General features: G+C 34.1%; 1 protein-coding gene across 4 annotated transcripts in view; it reads left to right on the top strand.

Moving 5' to 3' along the window:
• Positions 1 to 12,573, top strand: part of CENPE (centromere protein E) — an 89,948-nt gene that overhangs the window by 38,422 nt on the left and 38,953 nt on the right. For all 4 annotated transcript variants that reach the window (XM_037830374.1, XM_037830373.1, XM_037830372.1 and 1 more), the window contains 4 exons: positions 6,099 to 6,302; positions 7,904 to 8,062; positions 9,620 to 9,910; positions 11,168 to 11,455. In XM_037830374.1, the coding sequence (XP_037686302.1) occupies positions 6,099 to 6,302; positions 7,904 to 8,062; positions 9,620 to 9,910; positions 11,168 to 11,455 (942 nt within the window). The remainder of the gene's footprint in view (positions 1 to 6,098; positions 6,303 to 7,903; positions 8,063 to 9,619; positions 9,911 to 11,167; positions 11,456 to 12,573) is intronic.

Here is a 12,573-nt window from a genome sequence, read left to right as displayed (position 1 = left end):
CTTTTAGTAGAGTTATGTAGTTTTCTTTGTATAGGTCTTTTACATCTTTGGTTGAGTTTATTCCTAGGTACTTGATTTTTTTAGTTGCTGTTGAAAATGGTGTCTTTTTCTTGAGTGTCTCTTCAGTTTGTTCATTTCTAGCATATAGAAACATTACTGACTTATGTACATTAATCTTGTATCCCGCTACTTTGCTAAATTTGTTTATTAGCTCTAGTAGCTGTATCATCAATTTCTCAGGGTTTTCCAGATATAAGATCATATCATCTGCAAACAATGACAGTTTTACTTCTTTCTTTCCAATTTGGATGCCTTTTATTACTTTGTCTTGCCGGATTGCCCTGGCTAACACTTCCAGCACAATGTTGAATAACAGTGGTGACAGCGGGCATCCTTTTCTTGTTCCTGATTTTAAAGGGAAGGTTTTCAGTCTCTCACCATTGAGTACTATGCTGGCTTTGGGTTTTTCATATATGCTCTTTATCATACTGAGGAAGTTTCCTTCAATTCCTAGCTTTTGAGGTGTTTTTATCAAAAAGGGATGTTGGATTTTGTCAAATGCTTTTTCAGCATCTATTGAGATGATCATTTGATTTTTCTCTTTTGATTTGTTAACGTGTTGTAATACATTGATTTTCTTATGTTGAACCATCCTTGCATGCCTGGAATGAACCCCACTTGGTCATGGTGTATGATTTTTTTAATGTGTCTTTGGATTTGATTTGCAAGTATTTTGTTGAGAAAATTCTTGCATCTATATTCATTAGGGAGCTAGGCCTGTAGTTTTCCTTTTTTGTAGAATCTTTGCCTGGTTTTGGTATTAGATTGATGTTAGCGTCATAAAAAGCGTTAGGTAGTATTCCATTTTCTTCGAGGTTTTGAAAGAGTTTAAGTAAGATTGGTGTCAGTTCTTTCTGGAAAGTTTGGTAGAATTCCCCTGTGAAGCCATCTGGCCCTGGGCATTTATTTGTGGGAAGCATTTTGATGACTGAGTGGGTCTCTTTGCTTATGATTGGTTGGTTGAGGTCTTCTGTTTCTTCTGTGGTCAGTCTAGGTTGTTCATATGTTTCCAGGAAATTGTCCATTTCCTCTGCATTATCCAGTTTGTTGGCATACAGTTGTTCATAGTATCCTTTTATAAGTTTTTTTAATTTCTTCAGTATTGGCAGTAATGTCACCTTTCTCATTCGTTATTTTGTTTATATGGGTCTTCTCTCTTTTTGATTTTGTCAGTCTAGCTAGGGGCTTGTCAATCTTGTTAATCTCAAAGAACCAACATTTGGTGTTGTTTATCCTCTCTATTGTTTTTTTGTTCTCTATGTCATTTATTTCTGCTTTAATCCTTGTTATTTCTTTTCTTGTACTTGATTTAGGATTGGTTTGCTGTTCATTTTCTAGCTTCTTCAGTTGATCCATTAGTTCTTTGATTTTAGCTCTTTCTTCCTTTTTAATGTATGCATTTAGTGCTGTAAATTTCCCCTCAGTACCACTTTTGCTGCATCCGATAGGTTTTGGTATGTTGTGTTCTCATTTTCGTTCGTCTCTATATATTTAGCAATTTCTCTTGCTATTTCTTCTTTAACCCACTGATTGCTTAAGAGTGTGTTGTTTAACCTCCAGGTATTTGTGAATTTTCTAAGTCTCTGATGGTTATTGACTTCTAATTGTATTCCACTGTGGTCAGAGAATATGCTTTGAATAATTTCAACTTTTTTAAATTTATTGAGGCTTGTTTTATGTCCCAGCATATGATCTACTCTGGAGAAAGTTCCGTGAGGACTAGAGAAGAATGTGTATCCTGGTGATATGGGATGTAATATTCTATACATGTCTGTTAAATCCAATTCATTTATAAGATTATTTAGGTTTTCAATTTCCTTATTGGTCTTCTGTCTGGTTGATCTATCTATAGGAGAGAGTGATGTGTTGAAATGTCCCACAATTATTGTGGAAACATCAATTGCTTCCTTTAGTTTTGCCAGTGTTTCTCTCATGCATTTTGTGGCACCTTGATTGGGTGCATAAACATTTATGATTGTTATTTCTTCCTATTGAATTGCCCCTTTTATTAGTATGTAGTGGCCTTCTTTGTCTCTCATAACATCCTTACATTTAAAGTCTGTTTTATCTGAGATGAATATTGTTACTCCTGCTTTCTTTTGGCTGTAGCTTGCATGAAAAAATATTTTTCCATCCTTTCACTTTCAATTTCTTCGTGTCCCTGTGTCTTAGATGAGTCCCTTGTATGCAACATATTGATGTTTCATTTTTTTTGATCCATTCTGCCAATCTATATCTTTTGACTGGGAAGTTTAATCCATTTACCTTCAATGTTATTACTGTGAAGGCATTTCTTGAATCAGCTATCTTATCCTTTAACTTATGTTTGTCAGATATATTTTTTCCCTCTCTCTCTTAGTGTCCTTTAATGTACCCATACTGAATCTCTTTAGTACTGAACCTTTCTCCATCTCTCTCTCCTTTCTTTGTTTCTCTGTTAGTAGGGCTCCTTTTAGTATCTCAAGTAGGGCAGGCCTCTTGTTAGCAAATTCTCTCAGCATTTGTTAGTCTGTGAAAAATTTAAGCTATCCCTCAAATTTGAAGGAGAGCTTTGCTCGATAAAGAATTCTTGGATGGAAATTTTTCTCTCTCAGAATTTTAAATATGTCATGCCATTGCCATCTCGCCTCCATGGTGGCTACTTAGTTGTATGCTGTCTCCTTTGTATGTGGTGAATTGCTTTTCTCTTGCTGCTTTCAGAACTTGCTCCTTCTCTTCAGTATTTGACAGTCTGATCAGAATACGTCTTGGAGTGGGTTTATTTGGATTTATTTTATTTTGGAGTTCGCTGGGCATTTATGATTTGTGTATTTATGGTGTTTAGAAGATTTGGGATGTTTTCCCCAACAATTTCTTTGAATACTCTTTCTAGACCTTTATGCTTCTCTTCCCCTTCTGGGACACCAATGAGTCTTATATTTGGACATTTTATATTATGCATCATTTCCCTGAGGTCCATTTCAATTTTTTCAATTTTTTTCCCCATTCTTTCTTTTGTTCTTTCATTTTTCCATTCTGTCGTCCTCTAGGTCACTAATTCGCTGTTCAGCTTCCTAGTCTTGAACTATGAGTATACAGAATCTTTTTAATTTGGTCAAGAGTTTCTTTTATTTCCATAAGATCATCTGTTTTTTTATTTACTCTTGCAATTTCCTCTTTATGCTCTTCTTGGGTCTTCTTCATGTCCTTTATATCCTGTGCCATGCTCTCGTTGTTTGTCTTTAGTTCTTTGATTAATTGCTTCAAGTACTGTGTCTCCTCTGATCTTTTGATTTGGGTGTTTGGGCTTGGGTTATCCATATTGTCTGGTTTTTTCATATGCTTTAAAATTTTCTGCCATTTTTGGCCTCTTGGCATTTGCTTAACTTGATAGGGTTCTTTTAGGATATGTAGACTGATTCAAACTCTTATCTCTAATTTGTCAGTTCTGCAGCTTCGTGGAGTACACTTTCTCTAACTAATCGGCAGGTCCCTTCTAGCTGTTCTAATATAGTAAAAACTAAAAAGGGATATCTATAATGCATAAGAATAACCTCCAGAATGACCTCTTGATTCCATTTGAAATCTCTCAGCCTCTGAAATTTTACTTTGTTTCAATTTTCCTCCCCCTTTTGGTCAAGAAGACTTTCTCAGTCCCACAATGCCATGTCCAGACTCATCCCTGGGAGTCATGTCGCACGTGGGGGGAGGGCAGTGAGTCCACCTGCCAAGTTGGCTTAGAGAGAGAGGCCACATCTGAGCAATGAAAGAGGTTTTCTGGGGGTGACTCTTAGGCACAAGTGTAAGTAGGCTTAGCCTCTCCTTTTCAGTAACAAGTTTCATAAGGGCAAGCCCCAAGATTGAGGACTCTGTCTACTAAATTGGTAGTCCACAATATTTGTGAGAGTATATTACTCACAGTAATTTTACAAGCTTGACTCTAATGTTTTTTAAATAACTTTGAATATATCTGCTTGTAATCAGTTTTAAAAGGAAAGGGCAAAAAAACACTAGTTAAAACTTTGAAGAGCTGATATTTTCTGAGGCCTGATATATTTGAAAATCTTTGAAAGTCCCTTTTAATTCTACAAAGGTAAGATTGAGTGTTTATTCTTAATTATAGCTAAAATATTTGTTTTATGCCAGATTTTGTATGGTGAACTTGTTTTGGATTCACTATAAAATCAATGAGTATATTATATCTATGTCTATTTTTAGGGCTCAGATCATAATTTTACTATTAAATAATGAAACCTCTCTTTAATAACTCATTCTAGGTAGTATTGTTCCTTTTGTCCTGGGACTTTATAATAGTTGCTGAACTGGTATTCTGGTTTGCTAAAGCTGCTGAAATGCAATAATCAGAAATGGATTGGCTTTTAAAATGGGGGTTTATTAGTTCACAAATTTACAGTTATAAGGCCATGAAAATGTCTCAATTAAGGCATCAACAGGATGATACCTTCTTTCAAAAAAGGTTGATGGTATCAGGGGCTCCTCTGTCACATGGGAAGGCACATGGCTGGCTCTGCTGAACTTTCTCTCCCAGGTTTTAGCTTCTGGTTTCAGTGGCTTTCTCCAAAATGTCACTGGGCTTCTGTCTCAGCTCTGTGGGTCCTTGCTTGCTTCTCCAGGGGGGGCATACTCTGGATTACATAGCTTAGGTTCTCTGAGCTCTCTCCAAAATGTTAGAACTTTGTTATTTGTAAGCCTATCCTCACATAAAGGACAAATTTTGTAAAAATTTTATTGTTAGATACATTAGTTTTTACTCATAATCATGGTAGCTAAAATATTTTCTAAGCTTAGTTCAGATTTGAAATTGTACCTTGGATATCATTACAGAGGATATTGTCTCAGTCTACTTTGTCTTTGCATATAACAACTGTTTTTTGGAGTAAAAATGAGAGATTCTGAATTGTAATATCTGAAAGACTGTTTCCAAAAGACTTCTGTTCCCACCTTAATTTCTGATATACTTAGATCTGTGTTTACCATTGTCAGAAATTCATGCATATTGCCAACAATAAGGGAAATTAATAAAGTTTTGTTTATCCATATCCACCTTAGAGAATTGGACAGCTGTTAAAAATTACGATTTGAAGATTACCTAACAGCCAGGGAAAACACATATGATCTAAGAAGAAAAGACAAGCTAAAAATAAATTCCTATATATGTAAATTAATTGTAATAGCTGCATTTAAAAAAGAAAATTAATGGGAAAAACTCTGACAGGAAATATGCCAGAATTCTAATAGTGGCTGATGAAGTTGGTGACCTTGTATGATTTTTCCCCTTTATTTTCCAGATTTTTTCATAATGCATCAAAGATTATTATGAAAACTTTTTAAAGCATGTGTGTCCAATATGGAGTTGAATATGTTCACTGGGCTGGTATAAGATTATATGGTGATACCCTTATTTCATACCAACAACTGTAATATCACTTTTTGACTTTCTCTGCCAATGAGTCCATATATTTGATTACCATTGAATAAGACTTAGATATGTATAAACAAACATTTACTAATATGCTTTTAAGCAGTATGTGAAAAGTGAATATTAAGAAAAGGTGAATTGATATTATGAGATGTAGTTCTATCAAAATTATTTTGTCCTCTAGGTAAAATAAAACTCTTACCTTTTATAAGTAGGACTGCCTCTGAAAATAAAGATTTGCAAGGTATAACAGTGGGGTGGACAGAAATAGAATGGTAGCGTTTATCTATAGTTGTCCAAGTACTTCTTATCAGTGAATAGATACAAGAGCACACACTCTGGAGCCAGACCACTTGGGTTCAAAACCTGGGTGTCCCCCTCTCTCTCTGAGTGACCTTGGGCAAGTCACTTAACCTTACTAGGCTGAAGTTCTGTTTCTTCATCTGTCAAACGGAGATACTATGAGTATCTTAATAACAGCTCCTACTTCGTAAGGTTATAGTGAAGATCAAATGTATTTGTCTATAAAAATAGTACCTGCTAAAAATAAACATTACTGAAAATTATCATTATTGTTATTAATTATTGAAGATTTCTTTAATGTGTATATATATTCTAGATGCTCAGCATAGATAAAAAACAAGATTTGGAAATGAAAAACACCCAAAAAATGATGACTGATGTTGGGGATAATGAGCTAATTGAGCAACAGAGGAAGATATTTTCTTTAATACAGGAAAAAAATGACCTCCAACAAAAATTAGATACTATGACAGAAGAAAAAGAACAATTGAAGACTGACCTAAAGGAAAATATTGAAATGGTAGGTTTTAGCACAAAATACTTGACAGTATATTTTTGTCTATGTTTTACCATTTTTTATCAACTTTATTTAGGTATAATTTGCATGCGATAAATTAAATGTGTCAGATATAAGTGTACAATTTGATGACAGGTATCTCTACTTGTGTACACTCCACCCAGTCAAGCTAGAGAACATTTCCCTCACCCCCAAGTTTTCCTCATGTTCCTTCCCTGTCAATTCCCATCTCAATCTCTGCCCCAAGCAATCACTGTCCTGATGTTTTTTCACTTTAGATGACTTTGACTCTTCTAGAACATCAGATAAATAGAATCATTTAGTGTGTACTTTTTCATGTCTGACTTCTTTCTACCTTCCTTGGATATACCACAACTTGTTTATTCCTTGTTCTGTTGATGGAAATGTGGGTTATTTCAGTATTTGGCTATTTTGAATAAAGCTGCTGTAAACATTCCTGTACAGATCTTTTTGTGCTGCATGTCTTTTATAAATGCCTGAACAGAGTAGCTGTGTCATAGAGAGGTATATGTTTAACTTGATGAGAAATTTGCTAGACTGATTCGCACATTGTACCATTCCCACCCTCAAATTAAGAGAATTTTGGTAGCCCCCACATCCTCACCAATACTTGGTATTATCATTGTTTTGAATTTTAGCCATTCTGGTGGGTATTTATCTCATTTTAATTTGCCTTTTCCTGATGATTAATGAAGAGCATTTTTTTTCATGTGTTTATTGGCTATTATATATCTTATATAAATTATCTTTTTTTCAGTGATGTGTTATAGATTATAGCATACAGGTTTTACAGATATTTTGATTTCTTCTTTTATGCTGTTGGTTTTGTTTTTTTTTGTTTTTTTTTTTGTTGTTGTTTGTTTGTTTTTAACTTCTTTTTTAAGTTTGCTGTTGATGTTTGCCAAAGTTTTCAGACCTGCTTTAGTTTGGGTTCTATGGTTAGGTACAAATATAATGTGTATAGACTGAAATTACTATTTGGATTCATTCACTGTGGACCACAATAGAACCTGACCTTTTGTGTTATGTTTTAATTTTATATGTTCCTTGGAATCGTCTGTTTGTTCCAAACAACTGTATGTAAATAAACATACAAACAAAAGTCATACTGTCTTCTTAATACCTGCCTTCTTATATTTTTGTGGTCTTGGTACTTGAAAATGTCACTGTGTAAGCTACATAATTGCTATTAGCCCAAGTCATACTACTAAAGAGTGGGCTGCCATTTTGTGTTTGCTGGTGATCATTGTGTAAAAACCAAAGCTATACCCTTCTGAAAAGCCCATCAGTCAATGAAAGCTTAAGAAAAGTCTTCTTTGGTTTATGGGCACAAATAATCTGATCTTTCAGGATAGAATGCTAAGTCCAGTATGTAAGTTGAGGAATAAACAGAGAATAAAAAGTAGATTTTGGCATCTAATGATTAAATTAAGGACTCTTTAAATGGGTCTTCCTCAAATAGTTTGCTCTTGATTTCTTCATTTACAGGCTGAGGTAAATGCTGATTTTTTTTTTTTTTTATCTGATTTCTTAAATATAAGCTAGTATTATATATTTTAATCTCAGCTTCTTTTTTATTCTAGACGATTGAAAATCAGGAAGAATTAAGAATTCTTGGAGATAAACTTAAAAAACAACAAGAAATAATTGCACAAGAAAAGAACCATACCACAGAGAAAGAAGAAGAGCTTTTAAAGACCTGTGAGAGACTGGCAGAAATTGAAGAAAAGCTGAAAGAAAAGGTGAATTGTTAAAGTTATCTTCCTATTTTGTTATTTCCTGATTTAATTTTTTTTAATAAATTTTGATCCCCCATAGACCTGAATCCCAAAAACAGCCTGTACCTCTCAAATGAACAGATCTTAATGCTAATATTTTGGACAGTTTCAACTCCTAATGAGATCTTGATTTACATCCCTTGTGAGAATTACATTATTCTAGAGTCTTCGGGTGAGAGAGGGCTTTGTATCTTCTCAACTAATCCCCATCTTTAGTCATATGATATATTCATTTGTCAAATATTTATTGAGCACTGCCACAAGCCAGTCACAGATCTACACTTGAGATAACATTAGTCAACAAAACAAAGATCCTGTCCTTGTGGAGATGTATTAGTCATTCTCTAAAATAGAAAATCTATCACTAATGTTTCATTTTTATTTGATGAATTAAAATATTTGGAATAAACTATTGGCTTGAGACTGTTTTATATAATAATGTTTCACCTAGTATTATCAGGTAATTAGGTTCCATTAATAATTGATGGCTTTGAAGAAAATAAACTTTCTTATTTTAACTATTTTTGATAGAAATGTTTCTAACATATATCTTTACATGCTTTATTAGGGCATAGTGTAAGTAAGGAACCTTTTCTTGATGATTAAAGGTCATCAATATGGGTATCTATTCTCATCCTGCATTACTACATATAAAGTACACTAGGATTCTTGAAGTATGTCCCCTGTTATCCCACCAATAGTGTGTTAATCTTTTATTTTACTGCCTTATTGTACAAATAGGTTAAAGAAGTATGAGTAACTTTCCCTGTCTTTGAAGTTAAGTGTTCAGTTTGTGTGACAGCTATTCACAACCTAGGCCTTTTTCTTAAATTTCAAGGTTCCTTCCATCTCTTAGATGTTTGCAGTTTCCTAAAATCTTTTATTTCATGGAAGTAAAGCTCTATGATAATATTTGCATAAGAGCTAAGACTTGTAAGAATTTTACTGCCCAAGAATCCTAAAATGTACCCGTGAGATCTTTCTATATAATCTAATGGCAATATCACGTGCATTAGAGGTAATATATTATAGTTTTTATTGTTATTCTTCCATGGGGTATTTTTTCCTAATATTTATTTTCTTTTAATTCTTATCCATTTCACAATCACTTAATTGAATTTACTAAAACTCAGTTGTCTAAAGAAGTTAAAGAAACAGGTTTTGAATGCCTCAGTGTTTGTTTGGAATACCCCTAAAAGAATTTGTTGAAAGTGAAAGTAAATTATCCAAGAAGTTTTTAAGACGATGAGGAATAAAGTTATTTGGCAACTGTATTTGCATATTAGTCTCTCTTCTCTCTTATTTTTACTCATTTTCAGTTTACTTCCTTGATCACCTATTTCATACTGACTGACACTGTGCTTGGAATGTTAGTTTACTTTTAATGCTACTTGTCTTTACATTGGGTGAGTAGGCAGGGTTGTGATCATGATTGTTTTAGTTTGGAAAAGTACATTTTACATAAGACTTTTGAGAGAATACTAGCAAAATGGTAATTATAAAAACTGCATCTATCTTAAGAGCCAGCAGCTTCAAGAAAACCAGCAGCAACTTCTTAGTGTAAGAGAAGAATTGAGTGAGATGCAGAAAAATATGAATGAAATGGAAAATTTAAAGAACGAACTAAAGGACAAAGAAATAATATTGGAACACGTAGAAATGGAGAGGCTTGAGTTGGCTCAGAAACTTCATGAAAATCAGGAGGAAATGAAATCCATAACCAAAGAAAGAAATGATCTAAAGAAGCTACAGGAGTCAATTGAAATAGAGAGAGACCAACTTAAAAGATACATAAGTGAAACTAAAGCTAGAGTAAGTTATACATTTTTCCTTTATCTGTTACATATTTTTTGTTGTTGTTTTTTGTTTTTTTAACTGAGCCAGTTGGAAAAGGAGCAGCAGTGTAGGATGATGTTGTAAGTGTTCTTTAAATTTCACTTGCTAAGAAGGTCTAGAAACAAGAACTAAAATTTGCTCTCATGTATATGAATACCAAGAAATACTGATGAACTAAGAATAAACATTTCAGAGAAGATGGCTTAATGTATACATATTATAAATATAAATTATAGATATTTATAGATATATAAATTATGAATATTAAGAAAAATCCAATGCTGAATTACAAGAAAAAGTTTATTGTTTTTTCTTCCTTCCCTCCTTTGTTTCTCTTTTGGAGGAAAGACAAGCTGTAAATAGTGGCTAAGTTATAGTTCATTCATTAACTGAAGGAGTATTTGATGTACGCTAATGTGCCAGTAACAGTCCTAGATTATGCAAATACAGAGGGTAGAAGACGGACAAAGTCCCTGTGCCTATAGGGCTTACTTTGTGATGGAAGGAGGTAGCTAACAATTAAGCAAATGAATGAACAAGATACTTCAGATAGTGTTCAATGCTGTGATGAAAAGGAAAAATTGTTATAAATGGACCAGCCTATATTAAAAGTCTATTGTGTTCCAGATATTGACTATGGAAATGTAAGACATTGTCCTTTCCTCCCAGTAGAAGCATGTAAAAAAAAACTCCTTAAATTCCAGTTTGATAAATGTAGAAATATCATGTATCATTTGCAAAGTTAAGTGGTACCACTAATGATCATGGGAAAAGTGAATCAGGCTGCACACATAGAAAATTTGAGAAGCAGTATTGGTATCCACCTGAGAATAGGAACCATAAATTTATTGGGATAAAATCTGCCTTATTATGATTCTTCTCTTATAGCATTCAGGAACTAGTGTAGAAATGAAGACGCATACTCCTGATTGACTTAACAGTTTATTGGTAAAGTATTAGGACTAGTGGATTTGAGATGCTGGTTAGAGAATGGCTCACTTTTGGGTATAAGCTGGAAAGAAAGAAAGTAATGACAGAATATGACTGGCAGAAAAGTCATGAAAAGCTTCAGTGGGAATCCAGGAAAATGACTAAATAGGAGTTTGATCCAAGATGGGCCCTGAGAGTTCAAGATCATTTCTGTTTCTCTGGAAAGTATCCTGATCTTTTCTCTTTAAAAAAAATTAAAATAATCTCCAGATACTAACCTTGGTATTATATAATTGTTACAAGATCCCAGCACTTTATGAGGACCAGGAACTACTTGCTAATATGAAAGAAGTCAGTGAGACTCAGGAAACAATGGATGAACTGGAGCTATTGAAAGGGCACTCCAAAGCTAAGGATTCAACAACAGGAAGCATAGAAATGGAAAGGCTCAGACTGACTGAGAAACTTCAAGAAAATCAGGAAGAAATAAAGTCTCTAACTAAGGAGACAGATGCCCTTAAAACAACAAAAGAAGCACTTCAAGTTGAACATGACCAGCAGAAAGAGGACGTTAGAGAAACTTTGGCTACAGTAAGTTTCATCCTTTTCCCTCGTTTAGTAAATGTTTTATTAAGAATTAAGTCTTTGAAAAAGGGGGCATTTATGGTGTGGTTATAATGTTACTACCAATTTTCTTTAAAATATCTCTTAATCATGAAGTGATTCGGAACAGAAAAACTAAAAAATCCTCATATTCAATGGCACAAATACTAAGAAACTATCGAAACTAAGAGAAAATGTTTCACAGAAGACAGCTGTTTGTTCAAATATTCAAAATAACTTAGAAAAAAAATGCTGAATTATAGGAAACGGTAAAGCCAAAAATGAACTCACTATTTTTTTCCATTTTAAACTGTACCTCTAGTATCCCATAAGGCACTACTGTCTTCCTCTTTGCTTCAGCCAGAAGTCTGGGAATCATCCTTACCTGTATCCCTTCTTCCCTGTCCACTCCATTATCTAGTTACCAAACCTTGTTGATTTTAATGTGTACATTTATGTGTACATCTGTATATACATATTGCAAATCTTCCTACTTATTCTCCACATTGCTGCCACCCTAATCCAGACTGCTATCATTTCTTTCCCTGGGTTTCTGTGTAGCCTCCTGACAGGTCTCTGCATTCATTCTCATACTTCATTAATGTACTCCCCATTCTGAGCCAGAGTGATCTTATCATAACACAAATTCAATTATGTCAGTGTCCTTCTTTAAAACCCGTTAATAATGTTTTTGTTTTTGTTTTTTTTTTTTTTTTAATAAAGACCAGAATCCTTCACAGGCCTATGAAACCCTGGATCATTTGGCCCTTGCTCTGGTCACTAACCTTATTTCAGCTTATTCTACCTGCTCACTGTGCTCTGACACTAGTCTTTGCTTTTCTATTTCCCATGACTTTCGGATATTCTGATCTCCCTACCTGAGTTCTTCCGTACCCCTTTGCCTAACCAGTGCTCACTCATCCTTCAGATCTCAACTGAAGCTTTCTATCCCCCAGAAAGCCCTGCCTAACCTCTCACAATAGCTTAGGTTTATCACTAATGTGCTGGGAGATCCTGGAACCTCAGTTTGATAAGATTTGGCATCAAATCTGTCTTTCCCCTAAAATGTAAGTCTCAAAAAGGCAAAGATCATTTAAGTCTCATTT

Source organism: Choloepus didactylus, chromosome 3, assembly GCF_015220235.1.
Source record: "Choloepus didactylus isolate mChoDid1 chromosome 3, mChoDid1.pri, whole genome shotgun sequence".
In the NCBI taxonomy this organism is placed as follows: domain Eukaryota; kingdom Metazoa; phylum Chordata; class Mammalia; order Pilosa; family Megalonychidae; genus Choloepus; species Choloepus didactylus.
The sequence above is the reverse complement of the archived record's forward strand: the minus strand, read 5'-3'. Positions and strand labels throughout refer to the sequence as shown.